The following is a 27,606-nucleotide window of genomic DNA, read 5'->3' on the forward strand; positions in this document are numbered from 1 at the left end:
GTGTCTGTGTCTGGTGATATTGTTTGGTTAAAACAACCTTGTTCTTTATTTAGTGCACTGAATAATTTCTGGATAATTAAGTTTAATTAAATTTCTGGATACTCTACCCATAATGTAACTTAAGGAAGTTACTCACAGTAAGAGTAGCAATACTTGATAATAAAATTACTAAAGTAAAAGTAAAAAGTACAGCGTAGTAAAAATACTTCTAAAAGTACATCCCCCCCGGCCAAAAAAAAGTTACTCATGTAATTGTAACTGAATGTAACTGGTTACTACGAACCAACTCTGCTTTTTTGTAGCCAATTTGAATAATAAACTGAACTTGACTGCAGTGTTTGATAAAGACTAATTTTCTGTAAAGTGCCGTAAGCTTGAGAAGTCATGTTGTGAATTTGCGCAATATAAATTAACTGATCTAAAACCATTTTATCATGTTTTGCTGACGTTACATATTAATTAAATATGAAGTGGTACACATGCACTGTAGGAGTGAATAAGGTGTGTGGTAAGGTGGCCGTGGACGAAGACGAGGCCAGAGGGCGCGCAGTAGCCGTCCCGTTGCTTTTCCCATCGCTTTTTTCGGTGATGAGCTCCAAAAAGACTCCGATGAGTCCGATTGGTCTTTCGGACCAACCGTTAACCGGTGCGCGTCGCGTGCGAGGTAAAGCGGCGACCAACAATTGGCCGAGGTGATTTTTTTTTTCCTGAAGGGGCGTATTTTTTAAGCCATCTTGACTGAATATTTAGCCTCATCCTAGGTACTTTAAATTGATATCTTTGGGATTTCGCCGTCCCAGAGTTTCCCACCGCCGTCGTTCCAAAGGCTGAAGTCGCGCCAATGAAACCGGGCGGAGTTCGTGTGCCGAAGCGGAGCGGCGGCGGAGAAGCGGACCGCTGAAGATGACGCTGCTAACGGCTAGCATGTCCGCCTCGGTCGGAGTCTGTCACTAGCTGACATTTAGCCAGGTGCAGTTTTCCCCCCCTGCTTGGCACCGCAGAGGACGGTTCATCAAGGTAAGCTGGGCGGGTGATTATTTTCTCGACATTTTCAGCACCGTTTAGAATAACTGCCGTTTTGTCGCTCTATATTCGTGTGTCCTGTCCGACCGAGCAACGTTATCACCTCAGACACGGTAGAGACAAGTCTTTTTCAGGGGTCTGGAGCACAAAGAAATACCAGAAACGTTGCTCGGCGTCTTTGTGGTGATCTAGTGTATACGTGCTATTAGTCAATACATTAAGGCACGTTGCAGTAGAGAGCACCTGCTCTCTGGTTGCTGTTTGAATGTATAATTGGGCTGCTAATGAACTTGCAACACAAGCGCTGTCTCTACTGTTGTGCGCCTAAAATGGCTGACAGATGTTAGCTGCTTGGGCTGGTATTTAGCACTCTACAACCTAACTATGCACAGCAACAAGATGGGAAAAAAACACGGTGCTGTCTTGTGATTGGTCACATGGACATACAGTCACGTCACAGATTGCTTAGAGGGACCAATAGGAAGAAAGCAGAGATAAACGCATGTAAGCAGTTATATGCTGTATTTGTGTTTGTGCAGCAAGGTTGGTTGAGGTAACAAACTGTTATTACAGAGCGAAGCGCAAGACTTGAGCCCTTTTTACATATTAACTATAGTTTTCGATAATAAAATACATATTGGAATAAAGTTAAAATGTAAAGCAAAAAATTTTGTCATTCAATACATTAATTACTTAGAAATAAATGCGACATTTCGTAGTTTATTGTTTATATTACTTTCTAAGACTGTTGCACTTACTCCAAAAACATTTAAGCATCAAAATAAATTGTCAGTTAAATAGAAATTCATTATATATCTAGACTATTTTAATTATTACAGTAATATGTAAACAAAATATGCAATTATTTGCAATTATGTGCAATTATATGCAATTATTATCCCAATAAATAAAACAATTATTTATTGGGATGGCATTTTATCCCTCTGAATAAATATACTGACATTGAATGCTTTAACATGACATTTTTGCATGAGGTTACACAGCCGGATTGAAATATTCAACAATTTTAAGGCTTTTTGTACTGCTACTTCTTGAAAGTAGAACATCAGTGTTTTTGCAGAAACTTGAATCATGTCATTCTTTCTTTTTATCCTTTAGAAAGCAGGAGTAAAGTCTCATGCGGAGACTGAATAGGTGGGAATGTGAGACGACTGCTAGAGGACTCAAAATGGGAAGGGGTCGAGGCAGGGGGAGAGGAAGAGGTAGACAGGTGGGTCAACCGAGGCCTCCCTCGCCTTATCGACTGCAGCTCTCCCCGTCCCGGGAGACTCTGACGTACGCTCAGGCCCAGAAAATTGTGGAAGTGGATCTCGATGGAAGACTCCATCGGATTAACATCACAGATCCTCTCCCGGTCATCACAGAGGATGAGATGATGGCTCAGGACATTGCAGAGTGTAACAGCAACAAGGAGAACAGCGAGCAAATGCAAGGTAAAAACAGATCATGGAGGAAACCTAACAACAAGAGCCGAAGGAGTGGTAAAAATACATCTCAGCAGAACCAGCGGTCTGGCTCACAGCAGCAAACAGGATCTTCTTGTTCCTTCCAGCACCCGTCCCACCAAAGCCCCCTGCCGGAGCCCACCTTCCGCGAGCTGAGCTCCGTTTCCCCCTGTGAAGCGCCTCCTCTCCCGGCAGCCTATTACCGCTACATAGAGAAGTCCGGGGAGGAGCAGGACAATGTGGCTGAGTACGACATGGACGAGGAGGACCTGGCTTGGCTGGAGATGGTGAACCAAAAGAGGGTGTGTGACGGCCATGCGTCTGTGTCTCCAGACACGTTTGAGCTTCTGATCGACCGCCTGGAGAGGGAGTCCGTCCTGGAGTCACGCAGCCAGGCTTTATCTCAGAACGCAGTCGATGAGGACGCCTTCTGCTGCGTCTGCCTGGACGATGAGTGTCTGAACAGTAACGTCATCCTGTTCTGTGACATCTGCAACCTGGCCGTCCACCAGGAGTGCTACGGTGTGCCCTACGTACCTGAAGGCCAGTGGCTGTGCCGCTGCTGCCTGCAGTCCCCCTCCCGCCCTGTAGACTGTGTACTCTGCCCCAACCGAGGAGGTGCCTTCAAACAGACGAGCGACGGACGGTGGGCCCACGTCGTCTGTGCCATATGGATCCCCGAGGTATGCTTTGCCAACACGGTGTTCTTGGAGCCCGTTGAGGGGGTGAAGAACATCCCCACAGCTCGCTGGAAGCTCACGTGTTACCTCTGTAAGCAGAAAGGCAGGGGAGCTTCTATCCAGTGCCACAAAGCGAACTGTTACAGAGCTTTTCATGTGACCTGCGCCCAGAAGGCAGGACTGTTCATGAAAATAGACCCGGTCCGAGAGACCGGCGTCAACGGCACCACCTTCTCTGTGAAGAAGACAGCTTTCTGCGAGAATCACTCCCCTGTCGGGTCTCGGCGGGATGCGTCCGGGGATGAGTCTGTGGAAGGACGACTGGTGGGAGGGCGGGGCAGTCGGGGCCAGAGGTCATATACTCAGAGCCCTCCGTCACCAACCAACAAGAAGCCAACCAAAGGCCAGAAGAAGAAGAACACTAAAGGGTCTGGGTCGACACGGCGTTCGAATGTTCCTGTGCTGCTTGTGCCTCAGATCCCCTCTCACAGGTCAGACTTATACAGACTTCTTGAATTATTTTCCATCTTCTTACATTAAAGTATTTTTACATTCCGCTATAAAATCACCTTTTAATAAGTAACTGTTACATTGTTCATCACAGGCTAAACAAGATCTGCACAGGAGTTGAAGTACAGAGAAAAAATCAGTTCATGCAGAGACTTCATAATTATTGGCTGCTGAAAAGACAGTCTCGAAATGGCATGCCTTTAATACGCCGACTTCATTCCCATCTACAGACTCACAAGGCCGCAGAGCAGGTGAGCACAGCTGCCCTCTGTTTTCTTCTTTTCATTCAGTTCTTCTACAATACATGAAGCTTAACCCCTCAATGTTTTCAAACACAATCAAAGTGTTTCAATAATATACAGTACCTTACAGATGTCTTACTACTTCTTGAACTTTTTTTCTCATTTTCCTGTGATACAACCACAAACTTCAATGTATTTTATTGGATAAACCGACACAAAGCACTGTCTAAATGTCATGTGGAAGGAAGTAGATACATGGGTTTTCAAAAGTTTATGCAAATTAATAATCTTAATAGTATGATGTGCAATGTATTAAATTCAATGTCCACCACAATCCAAAAAGAGTTTATTTGTAGAGCTACTTTCCTTTTCTATTATCTCAGTCAGATTGGACGGATAGCGTTTTTTTAATATTTATTATTATTTTAAGTTTTGCGAAAGAGTCAGTTGATTTTGGTTTGGACTTTGACTAAGCCATTTTAACACGTCAGTTTGCTTTGATCCAAACTAGACTTGTTCAAATCTAATCAGTCACCTAGCTGATTGAAATGATGGAATTACCTTCCATTCAGAGATGTAATAATAAATGTTTCACCAATATAAATCTATTGAAGCTTTTGTTTTATGTTTAGGCTCGTTGAAGAACACACAAAGCGTCTTGCCATGTAGGCTTATTACCAACTCGACCCAAGTCTTTTTAATGGCTTTTTTCTTGCTAATGCTCCATGAAGGTCAGATTTGTGGATTGCTGAACTAATACATGTGTTCTCCATACATTCTTCCATCTAAGCAATGGATATCTGCAGCTCCTTCAGAGTTTTTGGTTTAATACTAATTTTGCCCAGCTTGTCGATTTAGGTGGATGACCACATCTTGCTTGCATTTGTATTTTATTTAGTAGCATCAGAAAAAAGGGGACCGAGTACAAATGCACATCACACTGTTTAGATTTATGTTTGTCTCATTGTTTGAAGAAGTAGCACCAAAACTCTGTGGACTCAATGCCACTAGCAGAAGTTTTAACTATAGGTTTTCATCCCAGTATTAACAAACTTTATCACTTCCTCATAACAAATTCTGCAGGAGATATTATTCATACTTGAAGAATTAACAGCAAATACCTTTTGTGCCTTTACTTCGATGTTCAGAAGGAACCCGATGAGAAGCTAAGTGCTGCGAGAGAGGAGTTACGATACTGGCAGAAGTTAAGGCAAGACCTGGAAAGAGCTCGACTTCTAGTGGAACTCATCCGTAAGAGAGAGAGGCTTAAAAGAGAACAGGTAAAGGAGGAGGGATGTGTTTCTTAAAACAGTTCCTTATCACTTAGAGTTCATTTACAACAGTCCAGTTTGTTTGGGGAGATGTGAATACGCAATCGATCTCTGATGCAGATAAAAAAAAAAAAAAAGACAAAAACCTTGATCTCTGGTTGAAGTGAAGTTTGGTGCCGTTCGAATGCATATGTGAATACCAAGCGGTCCAAAACCAGGAAGTGGACTACAGTGCAGGGCATTCTGGGTAAATACAACCTAAGCAGACCTAGCGCTAGCAGGAGAAATGGCTCTTGGTCTTTTACCGAAGACAAAATAGAAATCCTGCTAAAACTGACATCATTTCATTTTCTTGTCATTTTGTGAAGAGGAGAGTTGCGCTCATGTCTTCTTCAAAGGTTTTTGTGTCATTTACCTCTGTGGTTCTTGGTACAGCGCCACCACAGGCAAGAAGCGGAACAGGTTTTTCTATTAATTTGGATCGGTTGAAACAGTGCAGTGAGAAAGTGAACCGCACCAGATCAAGATGCAACAAATGTTGCAATTTTGATCCCTAATGAAACCCAGTCTACTGGACTGTCTTCGGACACTCTCATTTCTCATTCGCCAGTCAAAATATTAATAAATTGACAAATTTTTGGCTTTGAAAACATCACGTATATATAATACAGAAAATGATTTATATTCTGTATGATTAAATATTAAGAGGTTTAAACTATCCCTTTGTAACATTTATTAGTTTAAGTCTTAAAGAATAACCTTTAATTTTCTCTGCTCTCTGCTGTGTTTCTACGTCATCAGATGAAAATCCAGCAGGCTGCCCTTGAACTGTCACTGACTCCTGCACAGGTGCTTCTCAAATCCACTTTGGACCAACTACAGGAGAAGGACTCGGCCAAAATCTTCTCTCAGCCAGTCAATCTGTCAGAGGTTGGTGGAGTTCCTGAAATACACGTTTTATTTAACAAATGTTTCCTGCGAGTATGACCGGCTAACATTTTTATTTTGAATTTTATACTGAGGTCCCAGATTACCTCGAGTTTATATCCGAACCCATGGACTTCTCAACGATGCGAAGCAAACTGGAGGGACACGCCTACTGCTCCATTGGGGACCTGGAGAAAGACTTTGAGCTGATGATTTCCAATTGCCTCAAATACAACTCCAAGGACACTTTGTTCCACAAGACAGCCTTACAGCTGAGGGAAGTGGGGGGAGCCGTTCTGCGTCACGCTCAGAGGCAGTATCAGAGCATCGGCCTTGACCCCAGCACTGGCATGCATCTGCCTGAGGCACCGAACAAACACGGCTTCTATCAGTGCACATGGGAGGACGGTGAGCTGAAAAATGAGTTGTACTCTTTCCTAAGCACTCTATAAATTCAGCGCTGGTGAGATACAGCGCATGACAATGATTGTCCTGGTGATCATTTTCAGTGTTGAGTTATTATATACTTAAAAAAAAAATTTTAAAAAGGTTTTATCAGCTCTTGTGGCCTTTATTTGATAGTTAGTTGACAGGAAAGTGGGTAATGAGAGAAGGAGAAGACATTCGGCAAAGGTCGCCAGGCCGGGAATCGAACCTGCGACGGCCACGTCAAGGACTGAGGCCTCCATATGTGGACTGTGCTTAACCCCTGCGCCACAAGAGCACACATATACTTTACATTTTTAGATTTTATTGTGAAGTTTCTATGATCCACGTGGTTAAAAGTATAACTGCATGATCACATAAATCAGTCTTTATGAAAAAAACTTGGATAGACGGACATTAGAGACACATTTTAAAATGTAAAATTTTACATAAAAATTTAAACAGTGGACATTTTTAACGAGCTGCTTCTCCCTGACCTCCAGATATTCATCACCCTTAAAACAAACAGCTGAAAATTCAAAGCTGCAGATTGTCTGACTTTTTTTTTTTTTTCCAATGAGTCATCACTGATTGGCTGGCGTAATGCATTCTTTCAAGCATTTTGATTGGTCTAGGCACAGGAAGCATTAAGGTTGCTGTTTAGCGCCACCATGCTTCACAGTTGGTAGTGTTCTTCAGGTTGAAACCCTCCAGTGCTGACCTCCTTAATCTTTGTTTCCTCTGACAATAAAACTTCATTTTTCTGAATGAAGTTGGTCTAATATTGAGGCACAATTGTGCTAGGATTTTGTTTACGTCTACATAAACTAGATCTAGCTTTTTCTGCAGTTTAAAGGACATTTCTCCAAATATTAGTGGAGGTTACATATTTATTTTTGACCCTATGCAGTATGAAGGTATTTTAAAACTAATGTTGTTCATGCCTGTGATGAGCGTATGTAAACCACTGACCTTGATCACTGTTTGTTTCTCTCTCCACAGTCGACTCTGTGCTGGACCCTGGAAACAGGCTGCACTTGACCACAGAGGAGCAGCTGAAGGCCTTACTGGAGAAACTGGACATGGTGACGTCGATGCGAACGAGCGGCGGCCGCACCAAACGCATCCGGCTGCTGCGCCGGGAGATTAACGCTCTGAGGCAGAAGATGAGCCAGCAGCAAAACGTTCAGCCTGTCAACGGAAATAACAAGGACAACGACGATGATGAAGAGGAGGAGGAGGAGGAGAAGAAGAAGAAGAGGAAGAAGGAACAGAAGGAAAAAATAAAGATAAAAGACAAGGTGGACGTTGATACTGAGCCTTTGTCTGACGTGCCAAACTCTGGGTCAGGTAGGATCATCACAGCATTTTTATCATTATTATAGATTAACAATAAAAATAATATGTTAAATCTGTAAGTCCTTGCTGCATATTTTATTAGAAGGAATGACAGGAATAGATTAAAAAAAAATAAATTATTGAACAACAATAATTATTTTATTTGTAATGACACTAATATGTCTGAACATTTAATTAAGTAAAGAACAAAACAATCAAATGTAAAATGTTGACCACTTCAAGGGGATTTTTGAAAGGAATCGAACAATTAAACGTTTAGCATGTCGATAGCGTGAAGATGTCTTCGAAATGTTTACTTATCGTAAACATAGGTGCACATTTTGGAGTTCTCAAACTTTTTTAGTAGTTTGGGAAGAAAAATAAAGAATTAACACCAAGTGGAGGAAACTTTGAAGATCTGATTGGACGCCTTAGATAAACTACCAGACTTAATGCCTGGATCTAGATTTGATCAATTTAAAATTCACCTGGGCTCTACTTAATGCTGGAATCATTTTGTGCACAACCACAAAAAAAAAAAACTACAACAAATTTGCCCTGCCAGCTTAGAGCTTGATGTAGGAAAACTCTTATTATTTTAACACTTTATAATTTTATTTTGTAGAGTGATGTTTTCCCTGGTAAGGAAATTAAATCATCCTGAAATGTATTTGTTAGGATTGATATAAAGATCACTTTTCTATATAAATCTACTAGTAAAATAAACTTTGTAAGAACATTTTATTTATTTAACAAATTTTACAGGTCAGCATACCTTTGCGTATATTATAAAGTGTTTTATAATAAAAGCAAAAACTTTTTTTTTCTTTTTTTTTAATAATATTGCACTTTTAGTTTATTATTAAGGAGGTAAGGAATTATAATAAAATAACTTTTGCTTAATGTTATGCTTAATCATGAATAAAGTATTAATATCAAAAGCTTATTGAGTTGTAAGGATATCAGAATATGATCTGCATTTTAAAAAGCTGGACTTGCATCTAAATTATGTTTTGTAGTCATAAAGATTGTATGTGGACATTATTTAACAGTCTATTGATCATGATGAAGACATTTTTATCAGCATTGATTAGAAGAGGTCAGATTACTGAGTGAATCCAGTAAATGGCTAAATATTTGTGTAAAAAAAACCAACAACTATATTTTTAAATATTCTGACTGATTTCTCCCTGATGCAGATGACTCGCCGCCCGTTCTTGAACTCACCTGTCCAGTGTCGTCACCTCTACCAGGAGATGCTCCCCTGGAACCACCTGTCCTGGGCATTGTAACCGGAGGTCAGAGGTCACCTGGGCGCTCCTACAAGCGTCAGAGGTCCTCGCGCAGCGGCAGCAAAAGCCAAGGTGAGGATGAGGCCGAAGTTGGAGAAACGCCATCTTCCCAATCAGAGGCTGTTCACGAGGTGACGCCGCTCGGCTCGCCTCCGGCTCTGCCGCTGGTTGGAGTCGGCCGGCGCACGTCCGTGTTGTTTAAGAAAGCTAAAAACGGGGCAAGAAAAAACAAGTTGTCCCAGTGGCAAAATGGGAAAACATCTGAAGAGAAGACCAACGGGCTGGACAGCGCTGCCGTCGATTCAAATCCCCCCAGTGAGAACATCACCGCCTTACCTCCTACCCCCAACGCCTCTCCCGCTCCTTCCTCTCCCTCCTCACACCACCTGAGGTCCAGAGGCCCCAGCACCGAGAGCGAACATGACAAACCGACTGCAACCCCCAGAGAAGAAGGTAAGGCAGGACACATCCCTACACTGTACACATTAGGCTGCTCAGAAAGGTCATCTTTGATCAGTTTCAATGTTTGGTTTTTCTAGCACTCACGAATGGAAAGCACATGTCTAGAAACCAAGATGGAGGTGCCGATGATGATGATGATGAGGAGGAGGAGGAGGAGGATGATGACCCAAACCTAACGTGAGTACAGGACATCAGACGCAATGAACCGAATAACTTCATACCAGCGTAGTGGTGGAAGGGCTGGACTGTAAAACCTATCACATTATACGTGTTTCATATCAGGCCATATTGATGATTATTGATTAGTTTTTTTGGTCTTAAATATCTGAAATACTTCCAAACTGGTGGTGTGACCTTTCCTGTTTTATCCACAGTTTTCACTCCACACCTGTTTTTATTTATAAGGAGTTATGAGGGACAGTAGTGAAACACGAAACTGCTGCGCTAGTTACTCACAAGTTGTTGCTAGGTAACCAAAGAATGAGTCAGTTGATTCCACCAACTTTGCTCGTCTGGCCGTGAGAAGTTGAGCGGCTAAAGCCTTTCCTCTGCCTCCACCTCCCAGAATGCTGTGCGGTTCTGAGTCAGAGTTCAGTGAAATTACAGAATTTTCTATTGATTTTGATCACATGCATCACAAGTGTGATGCATGTTATTGATTTATTGTCCGGTGGTGGTGTTAAAGAACATTTACATGAAAAATCAGGTCATAGTCGGCGTTTGTTTTAATAAATTAGAAAATTCCTGTAGGATCCGTTCGATGTTATTAATAACATGATTTGTGCCACACTTTCTATTAAAATGGCTGCTTTATTTAGCCAAATTTAATGGAGGACTACAGTAGGGTTTACCAAATTTGTATTGTTCTCCAAATAATACAAATGTAGCCATTTGTGGTTCAGTTAGAAGACAGTGGGATCATTTCTATGTCTTAATAAAAAAAAATGCTTGATCTCGTCCTGAAATGCCTTTAGTCTAGTTCAGATCTTGTGTCTCAGAGAAAACTTGGTTAAGAAACATAAAACCTCAATATAATATAACCTTTAGCTGTAATAATAAATGTGACAAAAAGGATCAATGCTTCTGAAAATTCAATGAAAACTTGAATAAAAACATTCAGTACAAAGGAAATCTTTAAATCTATGTTAGACATTTTGTTAGAACTATGTTAGTACTGACTTTATTAGCTCCAAGGTAAAAATGATCCATGTTTACTGCTTCTCTCGTGTGTAGTGCTTCCCCTCCCAAACGCAGTCGAGGTAAGCCAGCTCTGGCCAAGGTTCCCAGCAAGGAAAATGGAGACATCTCCAGCTCTGGTGTGTATCATGTTGTACCAAACGTGATTGCATGCCATACAGTTTGAATAAACTCTCATTTTTTAAGCTGCAGTGAATAGAGATGAGGACTATTAATGGAGCGTCCTGTTCACAGGGAAGTCTGCGCTTCTGTCTATAGATAGTGAGACCGAACTTTCACCACTGGACTTGGTTTGGGCGAAATGTCGAGGATACCCGTCGTATCCAGCAATGGTGAGTTCCTGCTGTGTACAGCTAACCCAGGGGGCTGCAGCCTTTACACCCCAAAGAGCCATTTTTACTGTCGTAGCAGACAAATGAAACTCGTTTAGAGCCACAAATACCACATGGGTTTTTAAAATAAGACAACTTATAACTTTAGATAAATATCTACTATTGGAAATTTTTAAAGAACTGCCATTTTAGTTCTATATTTAGGATTTAAAATAAAGATAAACATAATATTTAACATAAATAGGGTTGATCTTTTTTTCTGTAAGATGGAAAATGATGTATAAAATAAAATAAAAACACATGGATTCCATATGTAAAATAGGGGTGAAACTAAATTATTTAGTAATTGATTAAACTAGATAATTCTGACAAAATCAGATTTTCTTTTTTAAATGGTACATTCTCGTGTTTTTTGCCTTTTTTATGCAATATTAGAAATACAATAAAATAATCCAATCCCTATTTTAAACAACAAAATAAACATTTTATTGCCTAAAATGCAATACCATGGCATTCCTTTGGTAAATCTGAACTGAGCAAAGGAAAAGAAACAAAGGTTTTTTGTTTTTTTTTACTCATAATGTCTATAATTTTTTGTACAGTTTTAATTAACTGCTCTGACTATGTTGTTATTTCAGCAAGTGGTCATTTTTTGAATCGGTGTGCTCCAGTTAGTGATTAATCAGTTATAAAATTAGTTGACAATTATTTCAATAATCGATTAATCACAATTAATCATTTTAGCTCGACTAAAAACATATTACTTGTACAGGTCCTTCTCAAAAAATTAGCATATTGTGATAAAGTTAATTATTTTCCATAATGTAATGATAAAAATTAAACTGTCATATATTTTAGATTCATTGCACACCAACTGAAATATTTCAGGTCTTTTATTGTTTTAATACTGATGATTTTGGCGTACAGCTCATAAAAACCCAAAATCCCCGTCTCAAAAAATTTGCATATCATGAAAAGGTTCTCTGGACGAGCAGTGAACCTGATCATCTGAATCAACGAAGTAACTCTAAACACCTGCAAAAGATTCCTGAGGCTTTTAAAAACTCCCAGCCTGGTTCATTACTCAAAACTGCAATCATAGTGTAAGACTGCTGACCTGACTGCTGTCCAGAAGGCCATCATTGACACCCTCAAGCAAGAGGGTGAGACACAGAAAGAAATTTCTGAACAAATAGGCTGTTCGCAGAGTGCTGTATCAAGGCACCTCAGTGGGAAGGAAAAAGTGTGGCAGAAAACGCTGCACAACGAGAAGAGGTGACCGGACCCTGAGGAAGATTGTGGAGAAGGGCCGATTCCAGACCTTGGGGGAAGCAGTGGACTGAGTCTGGAGTAGAAACATCCAGAGCCACCGTGCACAGGCGTGTGCAGGAAATGGGCTACAGGTGCTGCATTCCCCAGGTCAAAGGTCAAGCCACTTTTAAACTAGAAACTGCGGCAGAAGCGCCTGACCTGGGCTACAGAGAAGCAGCACTGGACTGTTGCTCAGTGGTCCAAAGTACTTTATTTGGATGAAAGCAAATTTTGCATGTCATTCGGAAATCAAAGTGCCAGAGTCTGGAGGAAGACCGGGGAGAAGGAAATGCCAAAAGGCCAGAAGTCCAGTGTCCAGTACCCACAGTCAGTGATGGTCTGGGGAGCCATGTCTGCTGCTGGTGTTGGTCCACTGTGTTTTATTAAGGGCAGGTCAATGCAGCAGCTATCAGGAGGTTTTGGAGCACTTCATGCTTCATCTGCTGAAAAGCTTTATGGAGATGAAGATTACATTTTTCAGCACGACCTGGCACCTGCTCACAGTGCCAAAACCACTGGTTTACTGACCATGGTGTTACTGTGCTCAATTGGCCTGCCAACTCTCCTGACCTGAACCCCATAGAGAATCTGTGGGATATTGTGAAGAGAAAGTTGAGAGACACCAAGACCCAAAACTCTGGATGAGCTTAAGGCTATCGAAGCATCCTGGGCTCCATAACACCTCAGCAGAGCCACAGGCTGATTGCCTCCATGCCACGCCGCCTTGAAGGCTACAAAAGGATTCCTGACCAAGTATTGAGTGCATAACTGAACATAATTATTTGAAGGTTGACTTTTTTGGTATTAAAACACTTTTCTTTTATTGGTCGGGTGAAATATGCAAATTTTTCGAGACAGGGATTTGGGGTTTTCATGAGCTGTACGCCAAAATCATCAGTATTAAAACAATAAAAGACCTGAAATATTTCAGTTGGTGTGCAATGAATCTAAAATATGACAGTTTCATTTTTATCATTACATTATAGAAAATAATGAACTTTATCACAATATGCTAATTTTTTGAGAAGGACCTGTATTTTTAGTGTCCTTTGTAGAAATTCAGTGCAGATATCGTAGGAATAAACTGAAAACCTGTTAAATACCTGAATTTGTTGCATCTAAATTTGGAAACTTTAGCTGGTTTGTTTTGGTTTCTAGCCAAAGTTATTCAGAGTCATTGTGGAAAGAGCTGAGCTAACTGCTGAATGAGCACCAGCAGCCGTGCAGCTGACCTCAGTGATTGTTGCAGATCGTTGACCCCGACATGCCTCAGGAAGGACTGCTCCATAACGGCATCCCCATCCCAGTGCCTCCTGGAGAGGTGCTCAAACTGGGGGAATGGAGGCACACTGACGAAGGCCACAAGCTCTTCCTGGTGCTCTTCTTCGACACAAAGAGAACTTGGTAAGATACATTTGACACATTAGCAAACGCCTGGTGTTTTAGTCTGAATGTGAAAGGCTGAGTTTCAAACCTACCTGTGTTTGTTTTTAGGCAGTGGCTCCCTCGAAACAAGCTGCTGCCGCTGGGGATGGATGACACTGTAGACAAGCTGCGCCTGATGGAGGGCAAGAAGCCCAGCGTTCGCAAGTCGGTCCACACAGCGTACGACCGCGCCATGGTGCATTTAAACCACGTGAGACGAAATCTCAACTTCACTCCCTCCAATTTTATATAAAGTTTATTTTAAAAGGGTTTTATCATCTTAAATGAGCTGTTTGTGGGAATACACAGCAGCTCCTTTAAAGTTCTTAAAACCGCTAAAGCTGATGGTGTTTGGAGGTTTGCTATGCTTGGATTTGGTAGAGGTTCCATAAATGTTTTTCATAAATCAATTTGTTAATTATTTTCTATGTACATTTTTAAAAATGGAGTTTTCCACAACCACTGTTGCTGTGTGTTGATATGAAGTTTGTGCATCAGGCCAAAGTGGGTGGAGACCAGACAGAGAGATGCGTGTCAAAGGGATTGCTTATGGTTCCAAACATATTTAGATTGTATTTGCTCTTGAAATGTCACTGTGTATAATGAAGTGTGAAAGTTTCACCTTAGCATGCGTTCCACACCTGGACTTGGAGTTTTACACGCAGCTGAAACCAGATGTTTACATACACTGGACTCACTGATCATCCAAGAAGACTTCATCTTATTGGACGATCAGTTTGTGCCACAGCTTTAAATTTCTTCCAGATGTCTTAAGAGGTTGCTTCAATATTTCTAAATAATATCCCTCCACCATTCTACTTCACTGTTAGAATGGTGTTATCAGATTTGTAATCTGCCCCTTCTTAGCCGCCTTCAGACTGCAGGACGTTGATCTTTAATCTAAACTGTGGTTTAGCTTTTTTCACGTTGCTCTTCAAGTAATGGCTTCTTCCTCTCTGCGTGGCTTTTCAGGGATAGTTTCACTGTGGATAGCGACACTTTTATCAGCTTCATTCGAGTTCTTCAGCAGAGGAAACAGGAGAAGGTCAGTCAGACAGACAGTGAGGAGTATGTAAATATCTGGTTTCTGTGGAGGCCACCAAACATTTTCTTTAAATCGTTTTAATTTTCTAAATATAAAGTCATCACATTGTTATCATTTTCTTTAAACTCAATCTCTTTTATTCTAAGGTTTATTTTTATTAGCCTGTAAAATTCTTCAATTCTAGCTGAAATAATTTTTGTTCCAGCTGACAGTGCCAACATTTTTGCAACTTTTAGGTCCAGTTATGAGACGCTTTTGGTGAAACTTTGTTCGTGTTTGATTATTTTCCATATTGTGAAACTGTAATATGATAGTAGACTGAGAGCGGTCGGCGCAGATACCACTACAGCGGTGATTCAGAAAAGCCATTACCCACCGGTGAAGAACTTTGCTAGTAAATCTGGCTGGAAAGACTTGAAAAGCACAAATGGTCTAGTTTTAATAAAATCTATACGATTGGTGTTTCCTGGAGCCAAATATGTGGCAAAACCTACTGCATCTGTTCATGTACAGCTGATACATCTATGTATACAATCTCAGTGTGGTAAAAGTGCATGTGTATAGTTTTGTAAATATGTAAATGTATGTTTATATTCGCTTACATGAAGTAATTTAAGGAATGCAAAAATCAAATATAGAATTTAATTTATAATTTGTTGCCGTAGAGGGAGTTATTTAAAAAAAAAAACTGAATTATTGAAAAGATTTATGTATGACGCTGAGTAGCTCTTTATAGTAGTGACGGTGTTTTACCAACATGTCAGCAGAAAGCGCGGTGACGCACGACTGTAGACAGCAGACTACAGATTGTTTTCATTTTTCTCGGTGGCACAGATTTTTTTGATCTTGTCATTTAAAGTCTACCGCAAGATCTATTGTCTGCCTGAGACAATATTTTCTCACAGGAATAAACGCTGTTTGAAACAACTACTGGTGGTGTTTTTTTATGAGAACGTATCGGGTTCTGACAGACCTTTGGTCAAAATTTTAATGTAATTTAAAGCAATTTGTTTTTTGACAGATGGAAAACCTGAAAGCTGTGCTATGAGTTTGTAGTCAGCATGATGCTGCCTCCACCGTGTTCTGCTGCTCATAAAAGCTCATCCTCAGTTTCCTTTGGCATGTTTTTTTGTTTCCACTCTGATGAAACTCAGATTTGAGGAGTAGGCAACTTAACTGAGTTAAATTGCATACAGTGCTTTGTTTTTGATAATTACCTGACTTTTAAAGGTAATTTATTCCATTGGATTTTATTTTTCTAGAAATACCTGAGTACAGGGGGCTGAACAAATGTTTATTTATAAAAACTAAATCAAAACCGTGCAATTATTATGCAATATCTTGCGGTTAGTCTATAATGACATGTGAAATCTTTAGGGGGTAGAAATAACTCCTGATGTGTTTGGGGCTTTGTAAACAACTCAAAACCTAAAAGTTTTGATGTAGCAAGTCAAAGATCAAGATTGCAGATTACTGATCTTTAAACAGCTTGACCTGCCGATTCTAATTTTGGCCAATACCTTTTTTTTTTTTTTTTTGGCTGAAATGTTGAAAATTACAGCAGGAAAGTCACTGAGTTGGCAACAGTGGGGTGACTACCGTTATCTGCAAACGGGCAGCCATGATCTGGTGGGCCAGTCCGTCAGTCAAGCCTCACTGGAGAGCAGAAGAGGACAGTAGTGGATTCTTACATAAGGTCATTGAATAAGACTCCTAAATGAAAGTATGGAAAACATTTGGTTTTCAAGACTTTATCTCCCATCACCTGAATAGTATTCATTTTCCCCCTTCTGTCTCCTTCCTTACCTCCTTGTGTCTGTCCTTCCATGCTAGCGACCTGTCTTTGTATTTTATAACTTTCCTTATCCCATTGGAGTATATTCTTCTCCTTCCTTCCCTAATTTTTTTTACCCTATAGTCTAAATATCTTGTGTCCTCCTTCCATCTTTCCTGTTTTCTGCTTTTAATTTCTCTAATCTTTGACCATGTTTTATGTCTTCACTCTTACCTTTGTTAGGAAATTCCTTTATTTCTTCTTTTCTTGTTTCAGCTTCCTCCTTTTATCCTCATTCCTTTCTTCTCTTCCTTGTCTCTGTCCTTCCTGTCTGTTTAGAATGTACCTACAAGCTGACTACTAAAGAAATCTCCACACTAAATTTAGTTAACTTTTGTCATTTAAAATAAACAGGATCAAGACGTTGAGTACAACACATACGATCCCTGAAAGAAACATACGCAAAAATATGTGCAATCTGAAATTTATTTCATGAAACCAAACAAACTCTTCAAACTTGAAATGAATGAAAACTCCTCAGGAGACAAAAGTATGAAGACGTCATTCATAAAGAGAAAACAGCCAAACTCTTCAGAGGTGAGATGATCTGCAGATAAACATGATGTGAAGTCTGAGTTTGTCTTAGTGAATAAAATCTAGTTGTCTTTATGTGACCATGATTCTGACTAGACACCAGGATGGGAATGCTTTGTCATCAGGCTAAAATGTGTAACTTCTCTTTCAGCTGGATGTACAAATATCAGCAGTAATGAAACCCTGCAGTTGGTTGTAAAACATAATCCGAGAGTCTATATGTGGCTGTTCCAGTGTCATTATTCCAGTTTATGTGGATCTTAAAGCAAAAAATAATAATTATTGCAAACTCCCCGCTTCCCAAAACGTTTACATGTGACCTACTTTTTTTTTTTTGATCAAATGAACTTGGATGTAGCTTATGATCGAACTGTCATCCGAGTGATACATTCACAGCCCGTGAGGAAACTCTCTTTTTCTCTGTAATAAAACAATATAAAAACTTTTTCACTTAAATATTTTTTTTTTCAATTAGGTTCTACCACAGTTCAAACTAAAACTTACGAGTGCCGCTTCTTCGCCCCGACTGTCTCTAAAGGAAAGCAGTGATGAAACAACATGCTCTCGCTCCCAGTAAGAGGAGAATACTAGAGACTTTTTAAATAGCCTAAAACTTAGTGTCTGATTCTACTCGTCAGTTTACGTCAAGTCCAATACCTCTCCAAAACTGATTATGAAAAATAAGAGCGAGTCACTGTAAAAAATATCATTGAGTGAGGCAGCGGCTTCAGAGCAGCGCTAGCAGAGTCCTATAGCAGAGATAGGAAGCCGTTATCTGTGGTATCTTGCTGCTCGGATCTGCTGCTTCTTGAGCTCTTGCTGGGGTTCGGAGTGGTTGAATACTTAGGAGGGTATCTGATGAAGAGGCGGTCCTCCTCCTTTTTAATCCATCTCAGAAGCTTAGTGATGGCAGTAATGGCACAGGTCTTTGTCACAAGAGGGCTGAAGCAGGTGTAGAGCTCAAATTTGCTGGTCACCTAAAACAAAAAAACAACACAGACTTAACTAAATATGAAAATCAATCCGATTTTTTAAAAACCTTTTTAAAACTTGCATTAGGGGTTCAACTATTTCTAAAAACAAACCTAAGTGTTCAAAAAGAAACAAACAAACAAAAAAATTCAATAAGTTAATGTTTGTTACTGCTTGGAAAGTTAGCCGTTTCACACATTCAACGGGCGCTGCGCCGCTACCTAGCAATCTCCCCCAGGCCCGTTACCTAGCAACCCAACCAGAGTTCCACCCCGTTCGGTCAGCTGGTTTCACCGCTGGTTTCAACGGCTGCTGGGAAAAAACAATTGTTTTGTTGTTGACTTACCGCCCAGAAACCACTTGCTGCGTTCTTCTTGGTTGAAGAGGAGGCTCTGCTGCTTTACAAAAATATACGTTTTGTATAATTGCGCGTCTGTTTGCAGACATTTTCATGTGAAGCGTAAACGTTACGTCGGGGAGGGAGTGGCCAGCAGCAGCTCATTTGAATTTAAAGTGACAAGACGCCCTAAAATAGCTCATTTTGAAATGAGCTCGAATAGGCAGAAGTGAGCAGACGAAAATCTCAAGTTTAATATATATATATATATGGTCATTAATTTGGAATGGTGTGAATGGAATAAGAAAAAGAGAATAAAATCTAATTTAAAGCAGTTTTTTTCTTTTAAGTTATGTGCAGACAACATTGATTCAACCGTTTAATTTCAGAGCCTTTTTTGGTTGATATTAAGGAATTAAGGAATTGTTGCACAGTAATGAATATGCTAAAACATCCCGCTCATAGAAAAAAATCAGCACCAAATAGTGATCAAATCCCTATCAATGATGAGTGGATCATGTGTTTAATCACTTATAAAAACAGGAGAAGAAGAAGTAGGCTAGAAGTCTTAAAAATGAACTGATTGGAACACCAGCATCCATGAATTTCTAAAATCCGTATACATTATGCATGACTGCAGTAACCTAAAGCGCAGCTCCTCACCCAGGCCAGCAGAGTCTCCCTCTCAGCAACGTGGTAGATCAGCTTCAGGGGCCGTGAGGTGCTGTGGATGCGGCTGTGCATGTAACGATACAGATCCAGGAGCCGCATTTTCTCCTCATCGCTGCTGTAGGGAGCCTCCATCTCTGGACTGGAAGCAGGTTAAACAAACAAAGTCGTATGAAGCTCACAGATTATTATTGCCACATATTCATACACGCATAGGTCTGTCACAATAAGTTTTTCCAGAAGTTATTGCGATAAACAATATTGTTATTTTGAAAGCATTTTCAAGTAATATGACAACTTTAGAAGGCAAGTATACCCTGATTGTATGCAGCAGGATCCTCCAACTATCCCTAATATTTGTAGGGTTTTTTGTATTTCATGACTTTCTGAAACCTACAGAAACTGTGATGGCGTATTAGGGCTATTGTAGATGGAATAAAAAATAGAAGGAAAACATAGGAATTTTGAGATTTATCTCAGAAATATTTCAGAAAAAGCAATGAAATTTCTGAGTTTGAGAAGTCAAAAATTTGCCATAAAAAACGTTGAAATTTCTAGATTAATTTCAGAAATTTTTCAGAAAAAGAACAAGAAAATTTCTGAGCTTGAAAAATTCAAAACGTTTTGACTTAAACTCAAATTTTCCGTTTTTTTTTTTCAATTAAATTTTTAAGATTAATCTAGCACATTTTTGACATTTCAAACTCATAAGTTTCCATGTTTTTTTTTTTCTAGAAAATTCAGAAGTTGAATATTTTTATCTAGCAAATTTTTGACTTTTCTAATTCAAATGTCCAATTTGTTTTTAGAAATTTTCTAAAATTAATCTAAACACCTTTGAGTAATTTCGTGCAATTTTTTTATATAAAATTCCTGAGATCTTGTGGCAGAAATTCCACAGTGGTTCCAATACTCCGTAGTATCCTGTCATTGCTACGGGTTTAAAATAAAAACTACATCTCCCAACACACACCTAGTGAACTGAGTGAGCTGGCGGTGGTTGTCCGGCACGTCGAAGGGCTTGTACATGAAGTGTCTGAGGTCCGACACACCGACCTGGCTCACGCTGTACGACTGAGCTTTGGCGATGAGGCTCAGGGAGTTCTGCGCCAGCATGGCCTCCTCGATCTTCCTCTTGCAATCGGCTACGGCGTAAAAAGCTTCCTTGTCCGTGGAAAGCAGCAGCAAACAAACGGTACACTCCGGCGGGTCCAGATAGGAGATGTAAGCATAAAAGTAACAGTCAGGGTTGAAGAGGGGCAGGCAGATCGGAGTCCAGATCTCCCCGGCCTGAAACGCAGACGAGGCTCCGATGAGGTTGAGCAGCAGGTGGACGTCGGCCGGCGCCAGCCTCGCATCCTCGATCACCGTCTTCTCCTGGACGATGGTTAGCAGCTGGTTTTTGGCGATGAGGATGGAGAAAACCAGGTTGGGGGTGATCGCTTTCTGCAGGATCTGGCTGAGAGAGTCCCTGAGAGAGGAGGCGAGAGGCAAGCAGTGCACTGCCGCCAGCAGGAAGCTCGGGTCCGAATCCACCAGGTTGAGAAGGCCGTCCAGGATCTTCTCGGATCCGGCCAGGAGCCGCCTCAGGTCGTAGTTCTTCTTGTGCTCGAAGATGCGGGATATGCTGGCCTGGGTGAGCATACTGATGATCTGGTAGTACACGTAGAGGAGTTCGTCACGCAGCTGCTGCTCAGACTGACGACTGCTGGAGACGCACACCAGAACCAGGGGTCCTTTCTGCAGGAACACCACCGTGTGCTCCTCTGGTCGGACCGAGACAAAACAGGACAAGAGGTTAAAGGTTTACAGACACATTTTATAGCATAACCAAGTCACTACCGTAACTTCAGTTGTTAAAAATAGGCTGAATGTAAATCACAGTGTTGTGGTCAAGACCACCTAACCCGAGACCAAGACAAGACCAAGACCAGAGTGTATCGAGACCGAGACAAGACCAAGACCAGAGTGTATCGAGACTGAGACAAGACCAAGACCAGAGTGTATCGAGACCAAGACAAGACCAAGACCAGAGTGTATCGAGACCGAGACAAGACCAAGACTTTTAGGGTCCGAGACCAAGTCAAGACCAAGACCGAGGGAAGTCGAGACCGAGTCAAGACTAAGACCAGCGCCGCGCTCTACATATGATAAAATGTGAAATATGATCAAAATTACTTCTCAAATTGATCTGAAAGATCCATATTCCCATAAAAACACATAGATATTAAATACTTAATACATTTAACCAATGTTAAATTTAACAAACTCTTTGTTCTGCTTTGCTTCCATCTCTGTGCTACGATCCGCGGTGGTCTTGTGCTATCCCTAAAAAGGATGGCACTGCGTCAACAAACTGTGGGGCAAACTGTGAAAAGTTATTTGCGTTTTGCTGGTTTGCTGCCATGATTCTAACACACCTGTGCAGCTCCGCACAACAGCAGCAGGTCTCCTTCACTGTCGCACAGGTGTAAACCCAGCGTCATAGCGCTCATGTTGCGTTTAAAGGCGGCTCGGAAAAACAGATTACCACATGTTAACAACGGATTCAAGTTTTAACTGCTGATAAAAGTGACAGAGGACACATATCGGAAGTGTGGAAGCCCCTACTGTATCAAATTGGCAGAGGAATAACAGAGACTTGGCCATTCTAAGGTAAAAACCCAGCACATACAACGTTCATGTTTTTTTGTTTTTCTTTTTCATCCAGACGGCTTCCAGCGGATAGTATGCTGCGTGTTCAGTGATATTTTCACAGTTGCGGTCTCGACTGGTCTTGAAATAAAATGCCGAGTCCTCAGCGCCCGAGACCAAATGCGGTCGAGTCCGAGACGAGACAGAGACCATCAAATAATGGTCCCGAGACCAAGATCGATCTCGAGTACTACAACACTGGTAAATCATATAGAAGAAATTTGACTTGGTAATTAAAATTAGCTGCAGCGTATTTTATCTGCACAAAGCCATGTAAAACTGTGAACTGCAGAGAAAAAAAAACAATACATGGTTTTCAAATTATTTACTATCAAAACTTCCTTGAAAAATAAATCATGTGACAAAAATTAAAACCCACACTTTTAGTGTTTTATCCAGTTTTCTCTCCACAAAATTGGTTATTATTTTTAAGCAGTTATGAGGCAAAGTGGCAAAACCTTAACCTGCTGCTGCAGCAGTTACTCAGTAGGTTGTTGCTAGGTAACCAGAGAGTGAGTGAGTTGCTAGACAACCAAAGAGTGAGTGAGTTAATTCCACAAGCTTTATTCAATTTGATACAATATGAGCTTCCGCACTTCCAATATCCGTGTCTTCTGTCACCTTTTTCAGCAGTTGAAACAGTTTAATCCGTTGTTAAGTCGTAACCTGTTTTTCTGAGCTGCCTTTAAACGCAACATGAACGCTGAGACGCTCGCGCTGGGTTTACACCTGTGCGGAGCGAAGGAGAGCTGCTGACGTTGAGAAAGAGATATAGCTGGCTGTGAGAAGCTGAAAGTCTGAATCAGAATTTATTTTATTGTCATTGTGCAAGAAAGAAAGCACAACGAGATTTAAAAAAAATAGCAGCTCTTGAAGGCAAGCCAAATAAATAAATAAAAATAATAGAAAAAAAAGAAGAAAAAGAGGTTGAGTGGCTAAAGTCTTTCTTCTGCCTACATTCCCCAGAATGCTATTCAGTTCTGGATCGGAGTTCAGTGAATACTCCATATATTCAATATTATATTGAATATATATTACGCATTCTATTGATCTATCACGATACAATCGATTTATTGTCCACCCTGATGTTTACCATGACAGTCAACGCTCTCACCTGAATACACTGAGCGGATGATGTTATCTCCACTTTGGACAAACGACACCAGCGCCATCATGACGCCCATGGTGGAAGACAGAGCCTCTTCGCTGCCGTATCGGGAATAAATAGGCTTCCCAGCTTCACTCAGCACAAACACGTGCTTCCTGTGTTGCCGCCAGCTGTCGGCCGTGACGTCCTCATCTCGATGAGAAGTGAACGAAGGAGACTCCTGGATTCCCGCCTCCAGTAACGGAGATGAACTTCCCTTCACGCCTATACCTTGTTCCTCCAGCTTGGCCTTGGCCAGCATTGTAACAACAAACTCCCCCGAGTCGCTCTGATCGTTCTCAACGCCAGAATCTTTGGTCCCTCTGCCAGCTGAGTGGGCCGGCAGATTGTTCTGACAGTCTGGCGTCTCTGACTCCGTTCCCAGGTTGGAAGGAGGTTCTGCCTCCGGACCTGGATCCTCTGCTGTAACATCAGACGGCTGCAAACTGGCCGGCTCGCTCCGGTTGACGCCGCTGCAAGCATTCGTCGCCACTGGATCGGGAAACATGTGGTTCCCCAAAAGACAGAGAGAAGTGGCCAGGGTGTCGGCTGCAATGAAAGCAAAACTAAATTATGAAATAAGTAAAGGAAAACGACAAACACAAACACATGAGGAGGCTTGTTACAATGAGCAATAAATCAATCGCAGGATCAATTAACACAAGAGCAATCATTTTAATTTGCATGATTTATTGTTTTTTCCTCTTTTCTCTTTTTCTACCAAAAGCTGGATGACAAAAGTCTTCAGTCTGGTGTTTTCGTCTCAACTGGACCCTTTTTTGAAGAACAGTTAAGGCCCCATTTACACCACAACAATTTCGGGGAAAAACGGAAGAGTTTTGTTGCGTTTGTACTGTACATTTACACGAATCCACCGAATGTTTTCTCTAACAACGGCACAGATTGAAAACGGGTTCCAGAGTGCGATGTTTCTGAAACGTACCGATGTCCATTGTTGTGTAAACAGAGAAAACTGATCATTTCTTCCAGAGAATCCCCAGCTCATGCATAATATGACGCAAAACATAGCTGCTTCCTACAATCCACAGAAGAAGAAGAAACTACTCACAATGCTGGTGTTACTACAATCCATGTTTCCCCATCAGATACGGTTCCCTCAGCGTCTCTTCACCTCCCAGGTGGCAAAATACACGGCTGCTTGTTCAGCGCTCTTATCTAGAGAACTACGGACCAGCTCCGGCTCCAGACCAGTTTAACAGGGGGGGCATCGACTTATTTTGGGGGGGCAAAATGAATCTACGTAGCTGAACATAGAACATAGGCTACTTGTTAACAAGCTTAAGGTGTTGTATTGATATTAGCTAGTCATTGTTTAGCTATCATTGCCTGCATCCAACAGCTTTACTCAACTCAGTCGGTTAGTTTGGGGGAAAAAAACTGAAAAGTTATTTGCGTTTTGCTGGTTTGCTGCCATGATTCTAACACACACCTGCGCAGCAGCAGCAGGTCTCCTTTGCTGCCTCACTGGTGTAAACCCAGCGCGAGAGTCTCAGCGTTCATGTTGCGTTTGAAAGCGGCTCGGAAAAACAGGTTACGACTTGTTAACAACGGATTAAACCGTTTTAACTGCTGAAAAAGGTGACAGGACACGGATATGGGAAGTGCGGAAGCTCCCATTTTATCAAATTGATAAAGGAATAACAGACTGTTGGCCATTCCAAGGTAAAAACAATAAACAGCTTCCAGTCCGGGGCTCGTTACAGACACAGTGAAAGCTCAAACAAGGTGTTTCAGCAAAGTTATCCCACTTTTTCCAACTGCATGCGCCCTAATCAGACGCACACAATGCGTGTTTTCTCCCAATCTATGGGAGAACGGTACCTGATGGGGAAACGCGAATCCACGTGCCTTCAAGTAGAACGTTTTTTTTAAACACATGCGCACTTAGTTTCAAAGAACCTAGCACATACTAGGCGCAGCGAGAGCATAACACGTTTTTGATGTGTACAGTTACTGTGTAAACAAAGATTGCAATTAGAACGTTTTCATGTAAATTATCCAACAAAAACGGAACAAAAATTCCGTTTTTGTTGGATCATTGTCGTGTAAACGCCCCCTTAGTTTACAGAGACTTCATAATTCATTTTATATAACGTTTCTGTTGTTTTATTTATTTTGAATATTTTAAATGTCTTCCACTTTGAGAGCTCATTAATTATGGCTTATTAATCTTTGAGAATATGTTCTTGCATTATTATGTCTTCATCATAACATTAATTGAAAATGGTCTCAAAACAACAATATCATCACTTATTGCAATAATTTCTGGGGAAATGTATCGTCCTGCAAAATTTGCTGACAGGCTAACACATGAGCTTTAATAAATAAATATTTGCAGGACAACTTTTAGTTCAAGTGTTTGCCAAAAAAAAACAAAAACAAGTAGTACTCCCAACCAAGAATGATAAATGCATTAGGCATTAAATTTATTGAATATATGCAATAAAATGTTTATTTAAAAACCTAACTGAGGAGATTTTATAATCGGCTACTGAAAGAAGTCAAAAATAAATGTTCATTTCACATTTTTAGGCTTTATGATAGCAAATTGCTTTTTCTTTGAAGTCCTTTCTTTATCTTTGTCTTCAACAGAATATTCTGTTATTTTGTACTTCTGCAGAATAACTATATAAATAGTAGTCCAAGTTTTTGAGAAGCAAAGTCTGTTTTGGTTTGTTAATCTCGGATTCGAACTGCAGTTTGTAACTTGCAGTGGTTTTGCTCCAGTCTTTTTGGTCAAAGTTTCATGGAATAATAAAATATTTCAACCTTACAGGGAGTTTTTCCCGCCTCTATTTTTTGTTGTGTATTGTACTATTTTTCTTCTTTTTTTAGCTAACATTAGGATGCAGATTTGAAAAGCATCACAAGTGAAAATCATCACAAACCTTTCAATCTTCAATTTAAAAATAAATTGTAATGTAAATAAACAATAACTCAGGAGCAAAAGTGCACAACTCTAAAATAAAATAAACATGTTAACTATATATTCAGGTGTGTTCAACATAATGTATTCATAATTTAAAAATCTAAAAATATCACAACTTATACCACTTGAACCACAGAGGCAGTCTAAATAGTTTTTGTTCGTCTACAGCAGCACAGAAAAACAAACTCTGAAATAACTGAATAAATACAAATAATTTTTTTTTCTTTTTTACTTATTTTTTATTTACCATTTCTATTTTAATTTAGTCTAACCATTTAAATTTACATGATTTTACATATTTAAGTTTATGGAATATTTCAATAATAGCTCATTTCTACATTATTATTATGATGAATATTTTCAGTAATAGCTTGAATTTTTTACCATAACCCAATTAAATAAATCACATGTCCCCCTATCTTTAGTTCACCTAAAACAAGATTCATAAGACAACAAATTTATACTTTAAAAACTATAAAGCTCAAATGCAACTAATACAAACCTGTAATCCTTATTTGCAAGCAAATATGAATATGCTAAATTTGCAAAACAAATGCTGGGTTTCAGCGTTCAGAATGAACTCATATTTACCAGGTGGATTGTTCTCCGTTGGAGGATCAGAAATGTTCACCGCCTGCGCTTCGCTGTCTTGATGGTGGTCTTCCTCCATGATACCATCCCAGTCACTACAAATAAGTAAAAGAATCCACGTTCAGGTTCACGATTAAAGCACAGTTGCACTGAGATGTGAGGAGCTCATGAATGAGAGCATTTATTCTGGAGGTCACATGATAACAGAGGAGAGAAACAGCTCCAGGACACCAAACAGACACTGGAATTCAAATCTGATTACAGCTTCAGCCGATCTAATGTTACACACCAACACAGCTCGGTAAGACCAAGAGAAAGCGAGAGGGAGATAAGGATTGTGCTAAAATAAGTTTCTCAACAGTAACCAACGTCATATCTGCGACCACAAACACGCTTAATGCAGTTAACCTCCTTATAATGATAGATGTGTGGCGGTGAATTAGAATAAAACTCAGCAAACGGTGACTGTAGACATGAAGCTAACAGAGCTCGCTGCTAACAAGCGAGACACACACAGATTAATTTCATGGCCTCGGCTTAAACGAGCTCCTCTTCTTAAATTAGACAAATAAACAAAAACAACAACACTTACGTTTGTAAATTGTCAAAACGTTGCCTTTAAAAAAAAATACAATTAGCTACATTTAAGTTTCTTCTGCAGCCCGGAGGCAAATGAGCTGTCAAGAATAAGAAGCCGAAATCTTGCTCTTACAACAGCGGACTTCCGGAATCGACGATGACGGGTTCAGCTGACCAATCAGAACGTTGGTAGGAGCATAGACATTAATACGCAGACCCCTCATGGAGCGGGCCGGCCCGTTGCTGCGATACGTAACAGGGTGCGTCATATTGAATGTGGAATATGTGCCAGTAAGGTAATACTAGTGAATTGACCGAACTTTATAAGTACCGTTCTACAAAGTATTTAAAG

General features: G+C 40.5%; 2 protein-coding genes across 6 annotated transcripts; one reads left to right on the top strand and one right to left on the bottom strand.

The window, feature by feature from the left end:
* The first annotated feature begins 571 nt into the window (after positions 1-571).
* On the top strand, positions 572-15,874 carry brpf3a (bromodomain and PHD finger containing, 3a). Of its 5 annotated transcripts, XM_081607053.1 has the most exons (14): positions 572-1,017; positions 2,143-3,660; positions 3,774-3,930; positions 5,070-5,201; positions 5,994-6,122; positions 6,209-6,527; positions 7,548-7,895; positions 9,083-9,628; positions 9,715-9,814; positions 10,871-10,953; positions 11,069-11,166; positions 13,727-13,881; positions 13,972-14,113; positions 14,875-15,874. In XM_081607053.1, exons 2-14 carry the CDS (start codon positions 2,162-2,164, stop codon positions 14,878-14,880), a joined length of 3,714 nt encoding a protein of 1,237 aa, XP_081463179.1. In that variant the 5' UTR covers positions 572-1,017; positions 2,143-2,161; the 3' UTR covers positions 14,881-15,874. The 5 variants fall into 5 exon arrangements, with proteins under 5 accessions (XP_081463179.1, XP_081463178.1, XP_008406860.2 ...); XM_081607052.1 differs by having other exon boundaries at positions 11,093-11,166; positions 13,972-15,874; XM_008408638.3 differs by having other exon boundaries at positions 6,215-6,527; positions 11,093-11,166; positions 13,972-15,874.
* A 1,315-nt stretch (positions 15,875-17,189) lies between these two features.
* mon1bb (MON1 secretory trafficking family member Bb) lies at positions 17,190-27,428 on the bottom strand. The gene is made up of 6 exons (XM_008408640.3): positions 27,268-27,428; positions 26,676-26,770; positions 23,102-23,683; positions 20,267-21,059; positions 19,288-19,435; positions 17,190-18,292 (listed from the first exon to the last, which is right to left on the bottom strand). The coding sequence occupies exons 2-6, from the start codon at positions 26,752-26,754 to the stop codon at positions 18,065-18,067; spliced, it is 1,830 nt and encodes a 609-aa protein (XP_008406862.1). The 5' UTR covers positions 26,755-26,770; positions 27,268-27,428; the 3' UTR covers positions 17,190-18,064.
* Between the last annotated feature and the right edge of the window lie 178 nt (positions 27,429-27,606).

This window comes from Poecilia reticulata, chromosome 5, assembly GCF_904066995.2.
Source record: "Poecilia reticulata chromosome 5, P_reticulata-male-v2, whole genome shotgun sequence".
Taxonomy (NCBI): domain Eukaryota; kingdom Metazoa; phylum Chordata; class Actinopteri; order Cyprinodontiformes; family Poeciliidae; genus Poecilia; species Poecilia reticulata.

Excerpts from the sequence above, each read along its gene's own strand:
- brpf3a (XM_081607051.1), top strand. The coding sequence starts at position 2,162 with ATGCGGAGACTGAATAGGTGGGAATGTGAGACGACTGCTAGAGGACTC. Across the intron at positions 5,202-5,993 it reads AGAGGCTTAAAAGAGAACAG|ATGAAAATCCAGCAGGCTGC; the intron begins GTAAAGGAGGAG and ends CTACGTCATCAG. Across the intron at positions 11,167-13,726 it reads ACCCGTCGTATCCAGCAATG|ATCGTTGACCCCGACATGCC; the intron begins GTGAGTTCCTGC and ends TGATTGTTGCAG.
- mon1bb (XM_008408640.3), bottom strand. The coding sequence starts at position 26,754 with ATGGAGGAAGACCACCATCAAGACAGCGAAGCGCAGGCGGTGAACATT. Across the intron at positions 23,684-26,675 it reads AACGGAGAACAATCCACCTG|CCGACACCCTGGCCACTTCT; the intron begins GTAAATATGAGT and ends CTTTCATTGCAG. Across the intron at positions 21,060-23,101 it reads CATCCGCTCAGTGTATTCAG|AGGAGCACACGGTGGTGTTC; the intron begins GTGAGAGCGTTG and ends CGGTCCGACCAG.